This window comes from Bos indicus x Bos taurus, chromosome 19 (genome assembly GCF_003369695.1).
Source record: "Bos indicus x Bos taurus breed Angus x Brahman F1 hybrid chromosome 19, Bos_hybrid_MaternalHap_v2.0, whole genome shotgun sequence".
Taxonomy (NCBI): Eukaryota; Metazoa; Chordata; class Mammalia; order Artiodactyla; family Bovidae; genus Bos; species Bos indicus x Bos taurus.
Window position 1 is genome coordinate 34,406,726 of NC_040094.1, and position 21,430 is coordinate 34,428,155.

At 39.4% G+C, this 21,430-nt stretch overlaps 1 protein-coding gene across 20 annotated transcripts in view; it reads left to right on the forward strand.

The window, feature by feature from the left end:
* The window catches only part of NCOR1 (nuclear receptor corepressor 1), a 115,586-nt gene that overhangs the window by 5,547 nt on the left and 88,609 nt on the right, over positions 1-21,430 (forward strand). For all 20 annotated transcript variants that reach the window (XM_027519419.1, XM_027519433.1, XM_027519418.1 and 17 more), the window contains exons 2-3: positions 10,981-11,158; positions 14,585-14,724. In XM_027519419.1, the coding sequence (XP_027375220.1) occupies positions 11,051-11,158; positions 14,585-14,724 (248 nt within the window). In that variant the 5' untranslated portion in view covers positions 10,981-11,050. The remainder of the gene's footprint in view (positions 1-10,980; positions 11,159-14,584; positions 14,725-21,430) is intronic.

Below are 21,430 nucleotides of genomic sequence, written 5' to 3' on the forward strand. Positions count from 1 at the left end.
GGTGCAGCTGTGGAAGCTGGTGGATATACACATGTGGGAACTTGATAATGAACAGTTTTTGGAAATTAATAAACAGGTAGAAACTCACCGGTGTCAGGTAAAACATGTGTTATCAGTGAATTATTATTAAAGCATTTCTTAAAATATTTCTCTTGGATTCTTGGGAGAAGGAGTAAGTGGGGAATTAGTTCATCTCAGATTATTTGTATTTCCAGATAATATTAGAACAAAAATGTGTTAACTTAAATATGCAGGGGATTTTTGAGTTGTTTTGGTGCTAGGGAAAAAATGTGAAGTAGGAATGGTGGGTTTACAGGATTACTATAAAATCCCTTTGAAGGGATATCTTTGAAAGAATACTACTTGATTAATTTTATGTCAAAAATTAAATTTTTGAGTAGATTAGTCAAGATAGAAGGAAGAGAAGAGTTAAGATTACTCAATTATACATAAATCGAAATTAAACCAGAATAAATTGAGGTTACATTTTTCTAGGAAAATTTGACTTGTTAGGAGGGTCACCTTTATGGTTATAGGTTGCACCTACCTCCCATACTTTAACTGATAAGCTGTTTTCACATTTTTGTTGTCATGCATGGTTTAGAGTCAGTAGTCTGTTTTTGGCAGTTCATTTCCCTTGGCAGTAGCATATGGATTTGCATAATTTTGAAATTTTTGTTCTAAGTAGTAATCATCATGACTTTGAACTTTTGTTCAAAGACATTTAATGTTGTATTACTTTTGATTAAGTTCTTTTAATTCAGCTTCGAATAACAATGACTTTTATGTATTTGAAATGAAACCAAAGCTTGTGCTTTCTAGGAGTTACAGCCTAAAATACACACAGTGTAAATATGCCAGAAGTAGGGAGTGTGTAGTCCATTAATGGTGTGTGTCTGTGTGTGTGAATGGGGTGGGGCATAAACTGAGCAGGAGGGGAGGGGTAGAAGGAGAAGTTACACTCTATTTACACAGAACCATTTTAATGAGTGAAGGAGGATATGTTATTTTGAAGTCTTTTCTGTTTATTATAAGCAATACATTATTTTTACAGAAGTTCAACATGGAAGTTTTAAGATATAAAGAAAGTGAAAGCATCGATTCTTAGATGTAATTTGCTAAGTGTTGTGTATTCTTTCAGGTTTTTTCCCCATATGTTATGTAATGTTCTATATTATGAGACCTTAATATGCTCTTCTGCTATTCCTAGTTGGTGTTTTTAGAGCTACTTTGGTCATTAATAGCTACATAGTATTCCACTTATGAAAGAAGACAGGTGGGTTTCCCTTGTGGTTGAGATGGTAAAGAATCTGCCTGCAGTGTGGGAGACCTGGGTTCAATCCCTGGGCCTGGAAGATCTCCTGGAGAAGGAAATGGTAATCCACTCCAGTATTCTTGCCTGGAAAATCCCATGGACGGAGAAGCCTGGTAGGCTGCAGTCCACGGGGTGGCAAAGAGTCGGACACGACTGAGTGACTTCACTTTCACTTTCAGACCCTGACCAGCACTGAAAATTACTCTTTAAAATATTTTGTCAATTTAAGAAGTGGGGAAAAAAGTGATTCTAATTGGCCTTTTATCAATCACTATTGTTGTTGAACATTTTTTAAATGGAGGGAGTTGTATTTCTTTTAGAAATTATCTGCCTTTATTTTTGATTATTTTTTGGTTGGATTATTGGTGTTTTTCGGTTCTTTAGGTATTAGGGTGTTTACATTTTTCATATTTGTGCACACCTCCTATCCCCCACCCATCCTTCTGTAGTATTCTGTAGTCAGGTATAGTCAGCTACAGTATTATGTAGTAAGTATTATTATCTGTAGTATTCTGTAGTATTGTTAACTATAGTATTCTGTCGTCAGGTATAGCCCGCTGCAGTATTGTGTAGTAAGTATTATTATCTGCAGTATTCTGTAGTATTATCTGTAGTATTCTGTAGTCAGGTATAACCAGCTGGGATTGTGCTGGTTCTGTGACCTTGGGCACATTACTTCACCTCTGTAAGCCTTAATTTCCTTGTTTGTAGAATGAAATGGAGATAATGTAAACGATATTTAACATAGAGACTGGACAAGGTGAGTGTCTTGGTCTGTATACGACTTTCGGGTTTCATGATCTACTTAGACCTTCCTCACTCTAAGATTTAAAATATTCATCCATCTATTAAACTGAAGAAGCAAAGTGAGAAGTATTAAGTCTAGTATGCCACTGCTTGTTTTAAAGAGGAAAACTAATGGATACACATTTGCTTTTATATCATAGAATGTTTATGAAAGAAAACCCAGGACACTAGTATTGTTGGTTGTTGTAGGAAGGAGAGCTAAGTGACAGAGGCATGTGAGTGAGAGGAAGACTTGACTGGATACCTTTCTGCATTTTTAAAACAAGTCCTCAGATTTTAATTTTTAAAGGTTTCTTTTTCTCTTTAGTTTTCTTTTCCTTTTTAAAAAAAAAAAAAAAACTTTGAATTTTTGGGCTCCATCTGGAATTTATTTCTAGTATAGGAAATGAGGTAGACATATATTCTGGGGGGGATAGGAGGTGTGTATGTTTTTTCCCTGAAATAACCAGTTGTGTTCGCACCATTTGGTGAATAATCCAGCCTTTGCCCCAGTTACTAGATTTGTGCCTTTTATCATTTGCTAAATATACTTAGAACTTTTTCTTGGTCTCTTGTTATATGTTATGATATTCTTTAAATTACTATTTTATAGTTTTTATACTGATAGGGTTAGTCGTCTGTTCATTGCTCTCTTTTTTTTTTTTTTCAGACTTTGACAGTTCTGGTCTGTGTATTCTTCGGGATGAACTTTAGAATCATTCTGTGAAGTTCAAAAAGAAATCTTGCTGAGGTTTTTATGAATAGTGATTGGCAGTATTGAATTCATGGGCTAATTTTAGGAAAGTTGACACCTTGTGTACTTCCTGTTATAGGAGTCATAGGAATAACTCCTATCCTGTTATTCAAATGACTTATGTTCTTCAGTAGATTTTCAAATTTTCCTTCAAATAAGTTTGCACATTTCTTACTTCTTTTGTCCAACAAATGTAGTAAGGAATCAAGCAGAGAGTTTATATTCTAGTGGGGGAAATAGAACAAATGAATGCATTTCAGATTATGATTAGCCTATAAAGGAACAAAAGGGTAACTGAAGGGTGGCTGGGATAGGCCTTTCTGAGAAGATGGCATTTGAAACTGAGACCTAAGTTTGAGGAGTCCTAGGCCCCACGGCGAGCCAGGAAGAGCATTCCAGGCCGAGAGTACAGAAGGACAAAGGGCTGAGGCCTGGCACCAGTGAGAGGCTGGAGGGAAGCTCGAGTTGCGGTCTCATGAGCAGTCAGGGAGGAAGAGGCCAGTCAGCAGGGGCTCCTGGGCCACTGTGAGGAGTTCTGGTTCTGTCTGTAGTGAATGGCAGCCCCCAAGGAGTCTTGAGCAGGAGAGTGACATGTTCTGAATGATGGTTTATAAGACTAAATTTAGCTTTTTTTTTTTTTTTTTTGACATTTGGCTTTTTGAGTGGAGAAAGTGTTGAAGTGGGAAATCTGGTTAGGATGAGACTGGGGGTAGTGCGGCTGGAGAATCTTGGGAGGCTGTGGGTGGGGGCATGAAGGAAGGGTAGGACTTGCTGTTGGAGTGAGTGTGTTGAGAGCTAAGAAAGAAGTTAGGTGGGGAGCCATGTGGGAGAAGAAGAGATGGCCGCTACCTTCACAGGTCTCTGGTTTTGTTTATTTTTTGTTTGCGTTTTTTTTGGTATAGAATTCAGTACATTTACGGACAAGGCAGTGGCAACCCTCTGCAGTACTCCTGCCTGGAAAATCCCATGGACGGAGGAGCCTGGTGGGCTGCAGTCCATGGGGTCGCTAAGAGTCGGATATGACTGAGCAACTTCACTTTCACTTTTCACTTTCATGCATTGGAGAAGAAAATGGCAACCCACTCCAGTGTTCTTGCCTGGAGAATCCCAGGGACGGGGGAGCATGGTGGGCTGCCGTCTATGGGGTCGCACAGAGTTGGACATGACTGAAGCGACTTAGCAGCAGCAGTACATTGAAGTCAGTTTCTCATTTACCCTACTTTCTTTTAGTATCTACCTTAGAAGTTGTTCGTTAGCCCTGTTTTGTGTTGCCTCCTAACCTTTACAGCCTCTCTTAGTAGGAGGCAGCAAAAAAACGTGATCTTTAAGATCACCCTGAGATAGGAAACTGTCTCGGGGAAGCTCCTCAGCCTCGCCAGAGCTTCACTCAGGAGAATCGTGGAGCTTGTGGTTTAGGTGAGCGCATGCTCGCCACTGCTAGTTCTCTGCCTGCGATGCAACAGAGACTTGGTAAGTGGCCACCTTATTACTCTCCTTGAGAGTTGTCTTGATTAATCCTGGTCAAGCAGCTAAAGTGAAAGCGTCTAATCTCAAACCTCTGTTCTTTGTGTTAATGGAGGAGAGGGTTGCAAATAGTTGTCCATTTTGACTTTGAAATATATTAATTTTCACGGCAGGAGTGAATGTTGTCAATTTAGAGAATTAGGTCAGTACAGTGCAGCCACATGGCAGAGTCCTCAGCTCCCCGGTGCTGTCTCCTGCCGCTCACTGTCTGGGGAACCTTCTCCCTTCTCACCTTGGTAGGGATAGAGTAGTGGTGGTGTTTTCATTTCAGAATTACCTATTGAACATCTGGAATCTAAGATTAATGAAATGATTATGCCCATATTAATGCGTTCCTCTCAGTGCCCTACTTTATTGGGCGTAGGGTAGTCTAAACTAAAAGGTCTTTTGCTTTAGCTCCCCTTCATCTGTCTTCAGGTGAGATGTCATTATGTCAGAGAGGCCAAAAATAAAACACGATTGTCAATGGCATTCCCCTAGAGTAGCTTCTTTCCCTAGAAGGAAGAATGTTCTAGATTATTTTACAGGAGAAATCCTGTTTGGTTGGGCCCCAATGACAGAGCTCACTGGGATGGTATCTAGCTATCTTCTCTCCTGGAGGCTGGACCAGAGATAGGCTCAGATGGGCTTTCTCAGAGGTAGTTGGGTACCTCAGGGGGCCATCTTAGCCTCTCCTTGCCTAATGTGCATTTGGAGTTGGGCTGAGCTGAGCTGCTTTGTGAGAATCAGTGATACCTGATTTACCTCAGTTTAGAATCGGCGTCTGTGGTGTCATAGAGGTCATTCCCCCGCCACACTTTTGTATCAGAAAGTGTTATTTGATCCTTTAAAAGAAAATTGAATTGTGTACGTTATAGGGTCCTTTATCTGCTTTGGTGAAATACGGACTTCACCTCTGTTGTGACTCTTGGTGAAGACGTTCTTGCTCATCTGAAGAGGCGTCTGCAGTCCTGCCACAGCGAGGTATATTTTTAGCACTTTTTCCAAGATAGCCGAGGCCACCTTGAAAACCTATCCAAGTACGTTTTGGTTATGCAAAGATTGTAGGCCAAAAGCCAGGAGTTCCTGGGGAGAAGTAAATTTTTTTTTTTTAGGGTTGCATTTGAAATCTTATTTTGCAAGATAAGTTTCCTGTTGAGTCAATTTTTGTGTTTGTGAGTGTGTGTCTTTATTACATTAGTATGGGAAGATTCAAAGGAAATTTAATAGACTGACTTCATTTTACTGTATTTTATTACCTGTTTGTGAAATATTGGAGGCTAGTTCTAAGTTTCTCTCTAAAATTCAGATAAAATGTGCTTCTGTCACTTACACAATGACATCTAGTTTTATTTTCACCCTAAAATACAATTAAATGTATTGATATGAGGGAGTTGCACATAAAACCTTGACCAGGTTTCTTAAACATTTCACAGAATTTTTACAGTCCATGAATTAAGCATGTGACTGAGTTAGAGTTTTGAAGCTAGGAACTGAGCTTAAAATTGGAAACTGCCATTTAAGGTTTTCCCTTCCCCTTCAGCCAGATTCTTTTATTTCAGTTGTTTGCAAACTGTCAGTGTTCTGTGGAAGGTGTCTTGGTGAGCCAGGACTGGAGTGAGGGTCAGAGGCGGGACGGGGATGAGGAGGCTGAAAAGAGACCTAGTTTCCCTGTTCTCTCTGAATCTGAGTATTTCTTCTTTGGGTATTTTATACGTTTGGCTTCCATGTAAGGTTTTGAGGAGATAGTGCTGGTTAAAAAACAAAAGGTCTGAACTATTGCTGAACATCTCATGGATCAGTTTTGAGGAAGGAGGTCAGCTCATAGTAGGCTGCAAATTGCAATTATTGTGACCAGAGGTGGGGCCCGTTTGACCCGTAAATTTGTATCCGGTAAGCGCTGATCTCTAGCTTTGCTGGTGTTCTGTTACCCACCTGTGTTGGGTCGATAGTAACTGACTTTATCTTTAAAGTATTTCAAGTTAAACTTCACTAAAACCACATCAGAAAACTAGGATGTCACGAAGGATTGGTTATGATAAAAGGGAAACACAGACCAATTATTTTATATACATCTGAGTATGTGTTGTACTCAGGACTCAGCATTGCTGGAAATTAAAACAAAACAACTTCAAAACAACACCATACAGCATAGATTTCTCGTCATGTAAGCCATTGTTGGAAAAAAGTTTGGGTGACCTTGAGCTAAGATCTTTCCTTTTGTGTCTCCATTCCATTTATAGCTTTATTTACTTGGGATGTCTGAGTTGGAAGGAGAGCTCAGAGACCTCAGATCTCATAAGCAAGGGTGCAGATCAGAATTACTTGGAAAACATAAAATGTTTGTGAACATTCATACAGTGAAATGCATTACAGCAATAGAAAGAATGAAAGTCTTTATGAACTCATGAAAATGATTGTCAAGATGTGTTAAGATCTTATGTAATAAGAGCAAGATATTGGACAGTTACATATCCACCAAGGTCCCATTTATGTAGGGGGCAAAGTGTGTGTGTAGGCATTTTTAAAGGAGACTTTGGAAACTACCAACTTTGGTTGCCTTCTGGGAAGAGAACTGAGTAGAGGCTGGGGACAGGGGTGAGAAGATTTTCCCCTCTGTATTCTATGGTACTTTGAGAAACTCTGAGATCATGCATATAATATATATTCCCCAAAACAAAACCAAAACAACCTCCCCTGTCCCTGGCTGGCTTTTCCCCTTCCACTGGCAAGTGCAGGTGTATCGGAGGAGAGCGCTGCCCAGGTGGTCTTGAGGGTGGTCTTATCTATCTCAGCTCCTCAGAGTAGCTCACTCCCTGTGAGAAAGCAGCACAGCGTCACAGGAAACACTAGCTTCTCCCATTTTTGCCATAGATGATTGTGATATAGAGAAATTTTAAAATTTCTCTGTGCTTTCAGATTCCTTATCTGTAAAAATCAGTGTTAGTTGGGTAAACCTGAAAACCTCCCGATTCTTAGATTTTCTAACTTTCGTGCCTTGGACCTTGGCGGGAGCAGGCAGGAAGCAATCAGCTGGCTTTTGCCGTCTTCTGACCCATTCTGATGATTAAGGAGCATGAATGTATTTTTAAAAGCTTTAAGAAAGTGTAAGAGGGGAATATAGAAGAATATTTTTAAAATTTGGGGTAGAAAAGGTCTTCGGAAAGATGAAATGAGTTGGGAAGGCCAAAAGAAAATGTTTGTACCATGCAGGTCACACACATGGCCAGCAGAACCCCATGGCCTCGGTCACCTTCTCCCTCCCTCTTCCTCTGCCTCCTCACTTTGCCTTAGGGTTTCTCTAGTTTCTCTCCACTGAATGCTCTTGTCTTTTCAAGGCTTGGGCTCAAAAGTCATCTTAGAATATAATGTGTTACCCAAACTGGAACAGTCTTGAGAGGGAAATGGAACATGGTTAATAACTGCACGGGGACAGTAGTTGTAAATTGGGTGTTTCAGAAAATTGGGGCATGTGATCATCCTGGCTTTTTACCTGCCAGGCATGTCTCCCTTCCCCTTCTCCAATCCTGTCTTATTTATAACACTTTATCATAGTGTTTGTGGTTACTTCGTGTCTGTGTCTCCTCAAAATAAGATGCCTGTCTTGGTCCCGTTCTGTGCCCGCATTTAGAGCAGTGTTGACATACAGAGTATACAGCTCAGTAGATGTTTGCTGAATATGTACATGATGTTTCTGCCTTTAGCCTTAAATTCTTGTGAGGATATGATAGACGTACATGAAAAATCAAGTGGTAGTGGTGTATGTAAATTATACTTTTATAAAACAAAATGTTCTCTTTTATAAGAACGTTTTTGTGTCACGTAAGTAAAATTTTTCATTAGCTAAACTTTAAAAAATACTTATTTTTGACTGTGTCAGGTCTTGGTTGTGGCGCGCTCTCTCTGCAGTTGCAGCAGGTGGGCTCTATTTGAGGCATGTGGGCTTAGTAGCCCTGCGGCATGTAGGATCTTAGTTTCCTGACTAGGGATTGAACCTGCTTCTCCTGCATTGCAAGGAGGATTCTTAACCACTGGACCACCAGGGAAGTCCCTCATTAGTTAAACTTCTTACAAAACAATTTTCTAAGCTCTTGTATATTTAGGGCAGCTCCTTGAGAAACCGCCTCAAGCATTCATCTTGGATATGTCTATTGAATAACCAAAAGAATTCCTAGAAGCCGAGTTGCTGTGTTAGAGAATGTGCATATTTTCAGGGCTGATACTGCACAAATTGCTATTCTTCTTTAGAAAGCAATCTGTACCCAGTTTACCAACACACCAGTCATGTTGTGAAACTACCTTTTCCTCCAAACCCTCACCAACACTGGGCATTATTTTTTTAAATATTTTGCCAATTTGTTTTTTACTTTTCTTATCTTTATTCAGATTGCCTTCATTAATTTTATTTCTTTTGTTAATCCCATAATTCTATCATGTTCTCATGTTTTATGTTTCTGTTGTGATCATTTTTTCTTATTTTCTTATATATATATCTCAGTATATCTAAGCAGCCACTAATCTACTTTCTGTCACTATAGATTTGGCTGTTCTGGACTTTCGTATGAAAGGAATCACAGTCATTGATGATTGGTGTCTTATACTTAACGTTATGTTTCAGAGTTTGTTCAATCTATAGCATGTATCATGCTTTGTTTTTTTTTTTTTCATGGCAGAATAATAATCCCTTTTGTGAATATACCCGATTTTATCTATCAGTTCCTCATCAGTTGATGGACCTTACATTTAGAGTATTCCAAGGTTTGTGTAGTTATTTGGGGACTTGAGATCTTGTGATATTAAGATATAAACACTTATTCCACCTGTATTAAGCAAAGAGGACTCACTGTGAGACTACGTAGGCAGTTGAACAGGAATCCGGGGAGAAGGAAAGGAGCACAGTACCTCCTCCTGGGAGCTGATTCTGGAACACAGTGTCAGAGGCAGTTCCTGGTGTGTCTCAGGGGCACCCCTGCTCTTTGCATCCTGTTCTGGCCCGTGTCTAGGCTGACGTCCTCCGCTCCTCTCCAACTGCTCTGACATGTCCTTTGGCTCATCTTCACTCCCACTCTGACCACTTGGCAATAACTGACCTTCTCAGTTCAGATACCTAGAGGGGAATCTGATTGGTACAACCCTGCCCCATAGAGTGGTTTACTTGACACAAACATTGGGTTGAAGCCACACTTTGACAGGGCCAGGGCCTCTAGGAGGAGTCAGGGACCTGGCGCGACCCACCTCTGTGGCTGTCAGTCTGTCTGGAGACGACCTAATTCTCTAGGCCAGCGACCATCACACTTGCTGGTCTCAAGACTCCTTTTATACCCATAAAGATTACTTGGGACTCCAAAGAGCTTTTGCTTATGTGGATTATATATGTTGATATTTACCATATTAGCTATTAAAATGGGGAAATTCAAAAGATATTTATTTAAAAATAATATAAGCCCAAATGTTAATGTAATGTATTTTCCAAAATAAAGCAAAGTTTGAGAAGAGTGACATTGTTTTACATTTTTGCAGACTTCTTCAGTATCTGAAAAGAAGATTGCTTGATTCTCATTTCTTCTTCTGTGTTTTAGTCCTGTGATACTTTGTTTTGATGGAAGCTTATGAAAAAAAGCTAGCCTCATATAGATATGTATTTGGAAAAGGGGAGGGTATTTTGATAGCCTTTTAAGATAACTGGGGGTATTCTTTGATATCATACCCAAACCAGACAAGTGGTAAGGTTTTGAAGGTTAATTACTGTGTAGAATTTGCAGCCATATCAGTAAACCTTTCATATTCTGTCACATTAAACATTTATTGGTTTGTCTTGCAACTTATTGTGGTAAAATGTTTTGACTTAAAATGTTTTATTTATGCATAATCTTATAATTCTGTATTGGTCATTTGGAAAATATTGATTCATTGAGTTATGCAGATCTTTAAATTTCATTGTGTAATATCAAAACCTCAACATTTGTTAATATCACCACCAGTCTTGCTGGAAAAGTCTTTAAATGTGGGGAAGCTGCTAGGCTAATGGTGGCGGATACAGGTTTTTTTGAAACTCTAATTTAAAAAAAAGGGGGCAGTAGTTTTCTTGAAGTGATAGGCTCTCGTTTTTCTTCCTTGAAAGCGTTTCTATCCCTAGTGTCTTCTTAGGCTGTCATTCTGGGGCCAAATTATTGAATAAAGACAATATTTCCTCTGCACAAACACCTAACCTTGTAACTATTCCTGAATCCTTTTAATAATTGACTTTTTACAGTTTTACAGCCATAGATTTTTGTTTTTGTAATGTTTAATATTCGTGTCTCAGATAATTATTGAAAGAAAGGTATTTACTGAGCTGCTGCTGTGTGCTGGCTCCTGAGCTAAGATTTTATGTGTTCACTTTATGTAGCTACTGGTTTTATTTGTGATATGTTAAAAAACCTTCTTCTCAGTATAGAGGAAAAGACCCATTTCTGGTTTTAAAGCCCTTGTAACTTCTGTTATATTGAGTAAGTATTAATATACGGGAGAAAGCTTTTACTGATAATAGTGGTTTTGTTTATGCAGCTATGGTTATAAGTTATTAGAAGCACTCTTGGTGAGTTAGTTCTTATCATTTCTGTTTTTTCCCCATCCTGTACAGGTGATTTCCTAGAAGCATGATTGTTTGTTGCACTTGATCTCACAACCTGGTGAGGACATCCGTACTGATAATGTCAAGTTCAGGTTATCCTCCCAACCAAGGAGCATTCAGCACAGAACAAAGTCGGTATCCTCCCCACTCTGTTCAGTACACCTTTCCCAGCACCCGCCACCAGCAGGTAAGGAACAGACATCACGCAAATTGCACATGTATTCTATGTTTCTCTCTACTTTTCCTATGTAATACATTTGTTGATCAGAAACCAAACACAATTATATATATGTGTGTGTGTGTATATATATATTTAATGGCAGGAACCATTCTCAAAGGTTAAGGATTAATTATATTTATCTTCTTAGTGTGGCTTTATGCCAGATTCCAGGAGTTGGCCATGTCTCTGCTTCTGATGGTAGGAGTTGTTGATAGAGTGTCAGTGACCTAGAGTTTCTAAGTTAAGACCTATGTTTATGTGCCAGGTTCTCGTTGAGCATTAAGCTGGATGGAAGACTTGGTGTCTTGAGTGAGAGCCAGGTCTTGAGCTTAGATTTTCTATGTGTGTGTTCATGTAGCTACTGGTATTATTTGTGACCTATTAAAGAACTTCTACCTTCTTGAGAGATTTGATAATAGGAAGATGAGTTTGTGTGATTATTTTACCTTGTGAAAAAGATGAAATTACCAGCTTGGAGCAGGCCAGGGCCATGGGTGTAAGCTTTGAAAAAAAGAGATGGGAAGAGATGAAATGGTCCTTAGTTTCACGTTTTTTTGCAGATGCCCTTTTTGGTTGAGAAAGTCACTCTCTACTCTTCGCTGAGGTTCTTAACCGTGGTTAGGTGTTGACTTTGGGTTATGTGTCCTTACTGCCTCAATGCTGTTTATCTGATTACTGATTTCCTAGCTTATTGTTGCTGCTGCTGTTTTTAAATCAACTTTGGGTTTAGTTTATATATAATAACATTTCATTGTATGTGTACGTTTTGACAGCTTCATACACCTATAAGACTACCACCAAAATGAAGAGAGAGAGCATTTCTGCCACCCCAGGAAGTTCCTTTTTTCCCTGTCCAGCTCAGGCCCCCTCCCCCACCTCCTACAGACCTCAGCTCCCAGGATACCCATCTGCTTCCCATCATGACAGATTCCCTTTGTCTTGAATTTCACATGAACGCTTTTGTCAGTGGCTTCTTTTCTGTCTCATATTTTTGAAATATATCTGTGTCTAGCACATCTTGGTAATTTCTTTTTATTGGTGGATATGGATATACCACAATTTGTGTATGTATCCAGTCACTTAGTTTTCAGTGTACAGATCATGAACCTCTTTTGTCACATTTATTCCTAAATATTTAGTATTTTTGTTGGGTTGTAACTGGTACTGCTTTTTAAATTTCAGTTTTCAGTTCACTGCTGCTATGTATATTAATTTTGTATCCTGCAAAATTACTTGTTACTTCCTGCTTTTTTATGAATGCCCCAGGATTAACTGTGTAGATGATACTGTAACCTGAGAATAAAGACAGCTTTGCTTTGCTGTTTCCACACTAGGTGTCTGTTCTCCTTCTTATTTATTGCACTGGCTAGACGCACCGCCCCCCCACCCCACCCCCCACCCGCCCCAAGCCCCCCGAGTCCCATGTTGAGTAGAAGGTGAGAGTGGACGTTCTTGCCTGGTTTCTGATCTTAAGAGGACAGCATTCAGCCTGTTAGGAGTGTTAGCTTGGGAAATGTTCCCTCCCCCTGTATTTTCTTTTTGTAAAAAAACTAAAACTAATTTTATCTGTTTATTTTGGGCTCTGCCGGGTCTTTGATGCTGCGTGGGCTTTCCTCTAGTTGTGGCAGGTGGGAGCTGCTTCCTAGTGGTGGTGCGCAGGCTTTTCATTGCAGTGTTCTTTGTTGTGGAGCAGGGGCTCTAGGGCATGAGGTCTCAGCAGTTGTGGTTCCCAGACTCTAGAGCACAGGCTCAATAGTTGTGGTGCATGGGTTTCAGTTGATCTGGGGCATGTGGGATCTTCCCAGACCAGGGATCGAACCCTTGTCTCCTACATATTGGCAGGTGGTTTCCTTGCCACTGAGCCACCAGGAAAACCCTATTCTCCACTTCTGAACTTTTCTCTTCTGGGGTATCTACTAAATGTCTTCTGTATTCAGTGAGGTTTCTTGTCACTGGCTGGAGGAAATTTGAATGAGTTCTGGCCATGTGTAGGGCTTCCCTGGTGGCTCAGTTGGTGAAGAATCCACCTGCAATCTAGGAGACCTTGGTTCAATCCCTGGGTTGGGAAGATCCCCTGGAGAAGGGGACGGCTACGCACTTCAGTATTCTGGCCTGGAGAATTCCATGGACAGAGGAGCCTGGCAGGCTCCAGACCATGGGGTTGCAAAGAGTCGGACAGGACTGAGCGACTTTCACTCTTACTGGCCCTATGGGAGCTCTGGGAATTGCTTGTTTTATCATTCCAATAGTTCTTTCTTCGGAAGTTGTTCTTGGTCCAGCCTTTTAAAGACAGGACTGTGCTCTCCTTATGCATTACAGATTGGAATTCAGCCAAGCACTTAAGGGAACCCAAATTCATATTTCAGGAAATCATTCTCTAACTCCCTTGGTGATTTGGTTCCAGATTTGTTTTCCTCTGAACTTGGAATATGTATTTGTCTGTTTTGTTCTAGTCAGTGTTGCTGATGAGAAGTCTTTTTTCAATTATGATCCTTCTTACTTTGTAGGAAACCAAGTTTTTCTGTCTTATGACTGATAGTTTTCTATCATTGGTTTTCTAAAATTCTGATTTTAATTTTAAATTTAAATTTAATTTTAAAACATTCTGGTTTAATGTTTAAAGTATGCTCAACTTTTCTCTTAGGCCCTTTGAAACCTGAGGAGAGGACTGAGTCCTTTCTAACTTCTGAGAAATGCTGCTTTTTTATTTCTTAGAATATTGCCTCTCACCTGTGGATGGATATTGAATGTTAGGGCCTTTTACTGTAGCTGAGATTTCTAACTTTTCTTCTGTAATTCCTCTATCTTTGTGCTCTACTGTGTTCTGAGAAAATTCCTCAGTGCTGTCTTTGCTTGTATTTGCCCTTTACATGTGTCGTTCAAAAAATAGGAAGATAAACATAAAAACACCCACCTAGAATGAGGGAAACTGTTACTCTTAACTAGCATGCTGATCTCTGGACCTCTGTTTCTTCACTTGTCACTATACATGGGTTTAACTAGATGGCTTCTGTGACCCTTCCAGCTTATCCATTTTAAATTTAAGATAGGAATACTTCTTAGGATTTCATATTGCACACATGGGTTTGAGATCCTACTAAGTAAATAATACAGATTAGGAGTTACTGTGATTCGTTATTAGAAGAATAAATCAAACACAGGTTGAACACGAAATTTCATTTTGAATTCTTTTGAGTGATACACAATTAATGTTGATTAATTGTGGTTAGGTTATGGGAAGAGAATTAGGTCAGTGAAGCACTGAAATCACCATTGCTGCTTCTTCCCATGCCTATTGGACCATAACTGCCTTTGTACATTTGCCCTTGGTTTGGCTGCATGATGCTTTTTGCTTGTTGGTTAATAATTAACGTGTGACTATTATACTACCAGGAATTTGCGGTCCCTGATTACCGTTCTTCTCATCTTGAAGTCAGTCAGGCGTCACAGCTCTTGCAGCAGCAGCAGCAGCAGCAGCAGCAGCTTCGCAGGAGGCCTTCCCTACTTTCAGAGTTTCACCCGGGTTCTGACAGGTAACAGGTTCTCTTTCGTGTTTTCACCCAGGACTGAACTTGGGGAGTATATGGAAACTCCACATGTGTGTCATTTATTTTATTACTTTCAATTCAGTGTTAAATTTAGTCTTAATAGTCTTATTGTGCTCGGTCATTTACAGTTGTATTTTGAGTGCTTTTATATTTGTTGACCTTTTGGAGTAGTTGTCAATAATAGTTTATAAATTCTTAAAACCTTGTTTCCAGAATTCAGAGTTAATGCTGTACAGAGGGCAGTCCAATAGACCTAGATTTGAATCCTGGTCAGCTCTTGGGGCCTTGGTCACATTGTATAAGCTGGTGTTCTCTGTTCACCTTACATATTAGGAGCACCTGGGGAGATTGAAGAGCTTGATACCCAATCTTATCTTAGAATAATTAAATTAGTCTTGGGGATTAGGCCCAGGTCTTTCTTATTCACAGCCAGGGTTGCTAGTCAGTGATTTAGACTCCTCAGACCTTAGATTTCTACCTGTAAAAATGAGGATAACAAGGCATTGTCTGCAAAGGATGGTGGGTATTTTGTCAGCTGATGTTGGTCTCATCCATGTCAGATACTCGTTCTCTCCAGTGTCCTTACTGTCTCTGCGGTCTTTTACTCAATTCCACGCCTCCCCGCCCCATGTTTTTTTCCCCATTCTCACTCTTAATCTAAAGTATCTTGAAATATAATAACTGTCTTTAGTAAATCACCTTTCTTGAGTCCTCGTTTTAGAAGTTTTATAAAGAACCTAATTTCCTATTTTAAAAAGTATGTTTATTGTTTAGGTTTTAAGATGGTAAAAAGTTTGAAATTATTCAGCCATGTTTAAAATCACTGTAAAATGCATTTCTTGGCGAAGATTATGGAGAGAAATCAGATCACTCTCCTCTGCTGTCTAGCAAATATACGAAGATAGTTTTTTTTAAGAAAGGGCTAAAAATGCACCCTGCACATAAAGAAGGAAAGGATATAGCCACTGCCATAAACTTGGAAGAGTGTTATTCGAGGAAGGAATGAGAAGAATCTTGTACAACTTGGCCTCCTAATTCCTGCTTCTACTGTCAAAGAAGCAGTGTTGAAGAAAGAAAGGTTAGTACAGTCCTAGGATTTCTCATGATTCCCCCTGATTTGGGAAAATGCAAGTGGAAGTGGTGATGTGATCAGTTGACTTAGGAATCCTCATTATGCCATCCTGTGGTAAGGATAGTTATAGGTGCCACTTTGCAAAGTGCTGAGCCAGAGCCCTCAGAACTGGTTACATGGCTGACTGGTGGAGCCAAGGCTAAGGATCACAGCCCCAGTTGAGTTTTCCCCTGACTCGCCCCATTTCTCTTGTTTCCTTAGGCTGTAGAGAATTATATAGAAAGCCATATCCAGTCCTCCATCTGTAGATAAATGCATACCAGGCAAGGTGGAGATGAGCAAGGAAACCGCACCCCCACCCCCCACCCCCATTCTGTACCACAGAGAGAGTCTGTGTAAGGCTGCTCATAGTCTACCTGAGCAGGAGGGTAAAGGATGCCATGAACCAGGAAAGCATACTCCTGGAAAGGAAGACTCAAGCAGTGCACTGTTCCAAAAACAAAAACCATTGTGTGTAAGAAGATGAAAAACAAAGAACATGCCCCATGAATGCTGTGCACTTAAGAACTTAAAATTAATAATGAAGTATTTAAAAACAAAATAAGACAACCGTATCAGATAAAGCGAGACTGGACATTCCTTTGCCCCCAGGGCCACATTTTAAATTCTGTGTATAAAGTGAGAAGGAACAAGGGATAAGATAGATGTGGCTGAAAGTCAGACCTTTGTTCTGGAAGAAAGGTCTTGAGATGATCACAGTAAAGGCAGAAGAAAAGGACAGAGAAATCAAAGCAATTAGAAAGAGGTGGATAAATACGGAGGGCAAATTAAAATCATCCAACATGTTATAAGCACATGTGTTTCCTAGGTGGAGGACCTAGTAAGGGAAAGAAAATGATATTCATAATTAAAAAAAAAAACAAACACCTTTTTTCCCCTTTAACATGAGGGAAGAAATCTGTAGGTTAATAGGACATACCTTGCTCCAGGAAAAATTTACACAGGATGGTCAATACTGAGACAGATCCTGGTTGAATTATTATTAAAGTTTAAGGATAAGTAAAATAATCAGGAATCCAGCAAGCAGAACAAGTCCTCAATAAGAGAAAAGAATCTGACAGAGTAATAGCTACAAAGTTCTGAGGAGAAGAAATTGAGATCCAAAAATATTATATCAGACATGTTTAAAAGCAATAGGCAGACATTTTTAGACATGAAAACACTGAGTATTTAAAGCTTCTTGAAGAATTTCACAGAGATGGAATCCAGTTGAATAAGGAATGGAAGCCATGGTCAAAGGATTACAGTAGCCATAAACCCATGCAAGTGGAGGTTCCATATGAGACATCTCCAGGAATCATGGAATCATGGTTCCTTAGCGGATGTTAGTACCAAATCTTGACAAAGTAAAATAATATAAGTGCCCCAAATCAGAGATACGATAAGTATTGGGAGAATGTTTAAAGATATGTGTTTGAAAAGTGTGCCTGGAGTGATTTGATGACTTCTAAAAAGGAAAACGGGTTAAAAAAAATTCTTCTCAGTGCTTTTCATAATTATTTTCCTTACCCTTTTCACTTTCACCCTGTAGAAAGAATTTTTAAGGAACTGATTTCTTGCAGTAAAGGAATATTTAACTGGAATGTAGTAATTCCTTCCATTTTTAAGCCTTATTTTATTTTTTCTCATATATGTATCTGTATAAAAATAAACCAAATATTCTGTATTTAAAAAACACTCTATGTGATTCTTCTGTTTTATTTTTACCTGTATGTCCATACATCTGTATGTAGAAATAAAGGATGTCTGGTAATGAAACTCACCCCTGATTACAGCTATTGCTATGTGGTGGGATTTGGGGTGATTTGCTACTTAGTTCTGTTAATATATTCCTGGAATTTTTTTGTTAGCAATTGTTTATTATTTTATAAACACAGCACTCACAAAAAGAGTTATTTCTGTGTGAATATCATTCATCATGTTTTCTAGATTTCACTGGAAAAATTAGCCCAGAAGGGAGTCGCAGTCCACTCCAGTATTCTTGCCTGGAGAATTCCATGGACAGAGAAACCTGGTGGGCTACAGTCTGTGGGGTTACAAAGAGTCGAACATGACTGAGCGACTAACACACAACATCTAAAGTATTTGGATGTTTAATTAAGTAGGTACAGAACAACTGAGGTAGTTTCAGATACTATAAAAGAGAATCAGAGAATCAGATTTCTCTGATACTGTAAAAGAGAATTTCAGAGAATCAGAAATTCACAGAGGTCAACTCATATTTATACATTTTAAAATTTAAGTGAAATTAATTTTGTTTTGGACAAGAGTCTCCCTCAGCTGGGAATAAACACAATAAATTATAATTCTGATTGATCTTCATGGGCCAGTATTTTAAATAACTATGAACTTTGTATTACCCCTAAGTGAAGGTTTATTACAATAAAAAATCCATTTGATAAATTTGCTTTAAAGCTATTTAAAGATGGTACTAATAGATGATGAAAGTCAGTAAAATGTAGAAAATTTTAAATTTAAGAGTCTGCAGAGATATTTTAGTATGAAATCTGGTGGGTTTTTTTTTTTTTTTTTGGTTGGTTTGGAAGTACTACATTTTATTTTTCTGTTCATCAGTTGATAGCTATTTGAGTTGTTTGCACTTTGTGACTGTTGTGAATAATATTACTGTGAACATCCAAGCACAGATTTTTCTGTGGCTGTCTATATACCCCTTTGGAGAAGGCAATGGCACCCCACTCCAGTACTCTTGACTGGAAAATCCCATGGGCGGAGGAGCCTGGTAGTCCATGGGGTCGCTAGGAGTCGGACACGACTGAGCGACTTCGCTTTCACTTTTCACTTTCATGCATTGGAGAAGGAAATGGCAACCCACTCCAGTGTTCTTGGCTGGAGAATCCCAGGGACGGGGGAGCCTGGTGGGCTGCTGTCTATGGGGTCGCACAGAGTCGGACATGACTGAAGCGACTTAGCAGCAGCAGCAGCAGCATATACCCCTTTATACTCCACGGGCATGCTTCAGTCGTGTCTGACTCTTTGTGACCCCATGGACTGTAGCCCACCAGCCTTCTCTGTCCATGGGATTCTCCAGGCAAGAATCCTGGGGTGCATAGGGGATTTTCCCCACCCAGGGATCAAACCCCTGTCTCCGTCATCTCCTGCGGTGGCAGGCAGGTTCTTTACCACTAGCACCACCTGGGAAGTTCCATATGCCCCTTTTCTTGGTCACATACTAGGAGTGGGACTGCTGGATTAGGTGCTGGCCCCTTTTGTTTGCCATTTGGGAAACTACCAGACTGTACAAAGTGGCCACGCCATCATACAGTATTAGTTTTTAAAAGGTAAGTACTTTGTTAAAGATGCGTGTTTCATGCTTAACTCCCAAAAAATTGTATTTGTTTTCACCAAGATTTTCATAGTTCATTTAAATTTTTTTCTGAAATTTTAAATGGTAAATTATGTATTTATTTATGCATGAGTAGTTTTGTTGTAAAAAGAATTGGCAAGCTGAAATGGGGAATAGTTTGATTTCTTGATGGAGTGAGAGCTTTCAATACTGTTTTTCTTATTGTCCTGTGCCCTGTCTTCCTGGAGTTCTCCTCCAGCTGTGGGTACACCTCACCCACTGGCTTTGGTCAGTCTCCCAGGCAGAGTGGCTGGAGGTAAAATGTGATCCTTGGAAGTTAGCTTTTGTGGATTGTGTCCTGAACAGCGGTGCCCAGTTGGGGGGACGCAGCTAGGGGCCCCAGAGGGTTGCATTTGCTTATAGAAGTTCCACACAAAATCTCCAAGTAGGCCAGTAGCAGCCCTGGTTTTCAGTGCTGCATCCAGGAGCATGGCCTTTATCTGATTGCCCCTGGCTGCTCTGTGGAGGGTGGATTTGAGGTGCATAGACTGAAGCAGAGAGAATGTGTCAGAGAGCGAGCTGGGGAGAAGGAATGTGGACATCAGATAGGATACTGCAGCCTTATCAAATGCATGATTTTCAAATATCTCCTCCCATTCTGTAGTTTGTCTTTTCATTCTCATGATAGTGTTCTTTGATGTACTAAAATTTTTTATTTTGATGAAGTCCAATTGTCTACATTTTCTTTTGTTGCCTTACCTTTGGTGTGATATCCAGGAATTCACTACTAAGTCCAAGGTCAGGAGATTTTCCCTATATTTTGTTTCTAGGAGTTTTTAAGTTTTGGATTTTTAATCCATTGTGAGTCCAACTTCATTGTTGTGCGTGTGGAAATTCCGTTCTCCAGCACTGTTTGTTGCAGAGATTGTCCTTGCCCTGTGGGAGGGTCTCGACAGCCTTGGTGAGGCTGACTGAGATGTGAGAGTTTATTTCTAGGTTCTTAGTTGTATTCTGTTGGTCTGTAGGTCTGCCCTTCTGGCTGTACCGTGCTCTTGATTATTGTATATTTGTAGTGAATTTTGAAATTGCAAAGTGTGAGTTCTCCAACTTTATATTTTTTCTACAGTTTTGGCTGTTTTCAATCCCTTGAGATTCCACATGAATTTTTTTTTTTCTGAGCCAGCTGTCTTGTGGAATCTTAGTTCCCTGACCAGGGATCCAACCCGGGCCCATGACAGTGAAAACACTGAGTCAACGACTGGACCACTAGGGAATTCCCATCTCCATGAATTTTATGATTTTTTTTTTTAATGTCTCAAAAAAACTCTGTTGGGATTTTGCTGGAGATTATGTTGAATGTGTACTTAGCTTTGTGTAGTATTGTTATCTTAACAATATTGTCTTTCAGTGCATGAAAATGGGATGTCTTACTATTTAAATTTTCCTTAATTTCTTTCAGCAGTGTTTTGTGATTTTTCAGTGTGTAAGTCTTGGGCCTCCTTGGTGTAATTCACTCCTGTTTTATTCTTTTGGATGCTATTATAAATGGAATTTTTTTTTTGGGGGGGCGTGGAATTGTTTTCTTAATTTCATTTCCAGATTATTCATTGTCAATGTATAGAAATACAGCTGATTTTTACATGTTGATTTTTTTTAATCTCATAATTTTCACCCTATTCATTTATTAGCTCTAACATTTTTTGTGGTTTCTTGAGAGTTTTCCACATATGAGATCATATCATTTGTGAATAGAAATACTTGACTTCTTCCTTTTCAATTTGGATGCTTCTTTATTTTTCTTGCCTAATATTCTGATAAGAACTCCCAATATGATATTGAATACAAGTGGCTAAAACTGTCTTCCTTGTCTTATTCCTGAAACTTTCTATTGCAGTATTTTTTGTGATACTGTGAATTTTAAGGAGACAATGGGATCTTATGTCTTGAATGAGATTTCAGATTTTTGAAGTATAATGAAATTATCAACCTCAGGGTTTGTTTTATCACCTATACTAAAAACAAAACCCCATGATTAACTTCAAAATGGAAAGTTGTTTTGTGAGATGTTCATTTAAACCTTGGCCACAAGTAAAATGTCGCGTCTGGAAATACTTTGTAAATACTCTGTACAGTATATCGTGTAAGGAAATTGAAACCAGATTCCTGACCTTCAAGATACTTAGGTACTTGGGGAAATTAGACAGAAAGCCTGTTTTGGGGTTAGAATTACATGTTCAAAGCAGTATTGTATTCCC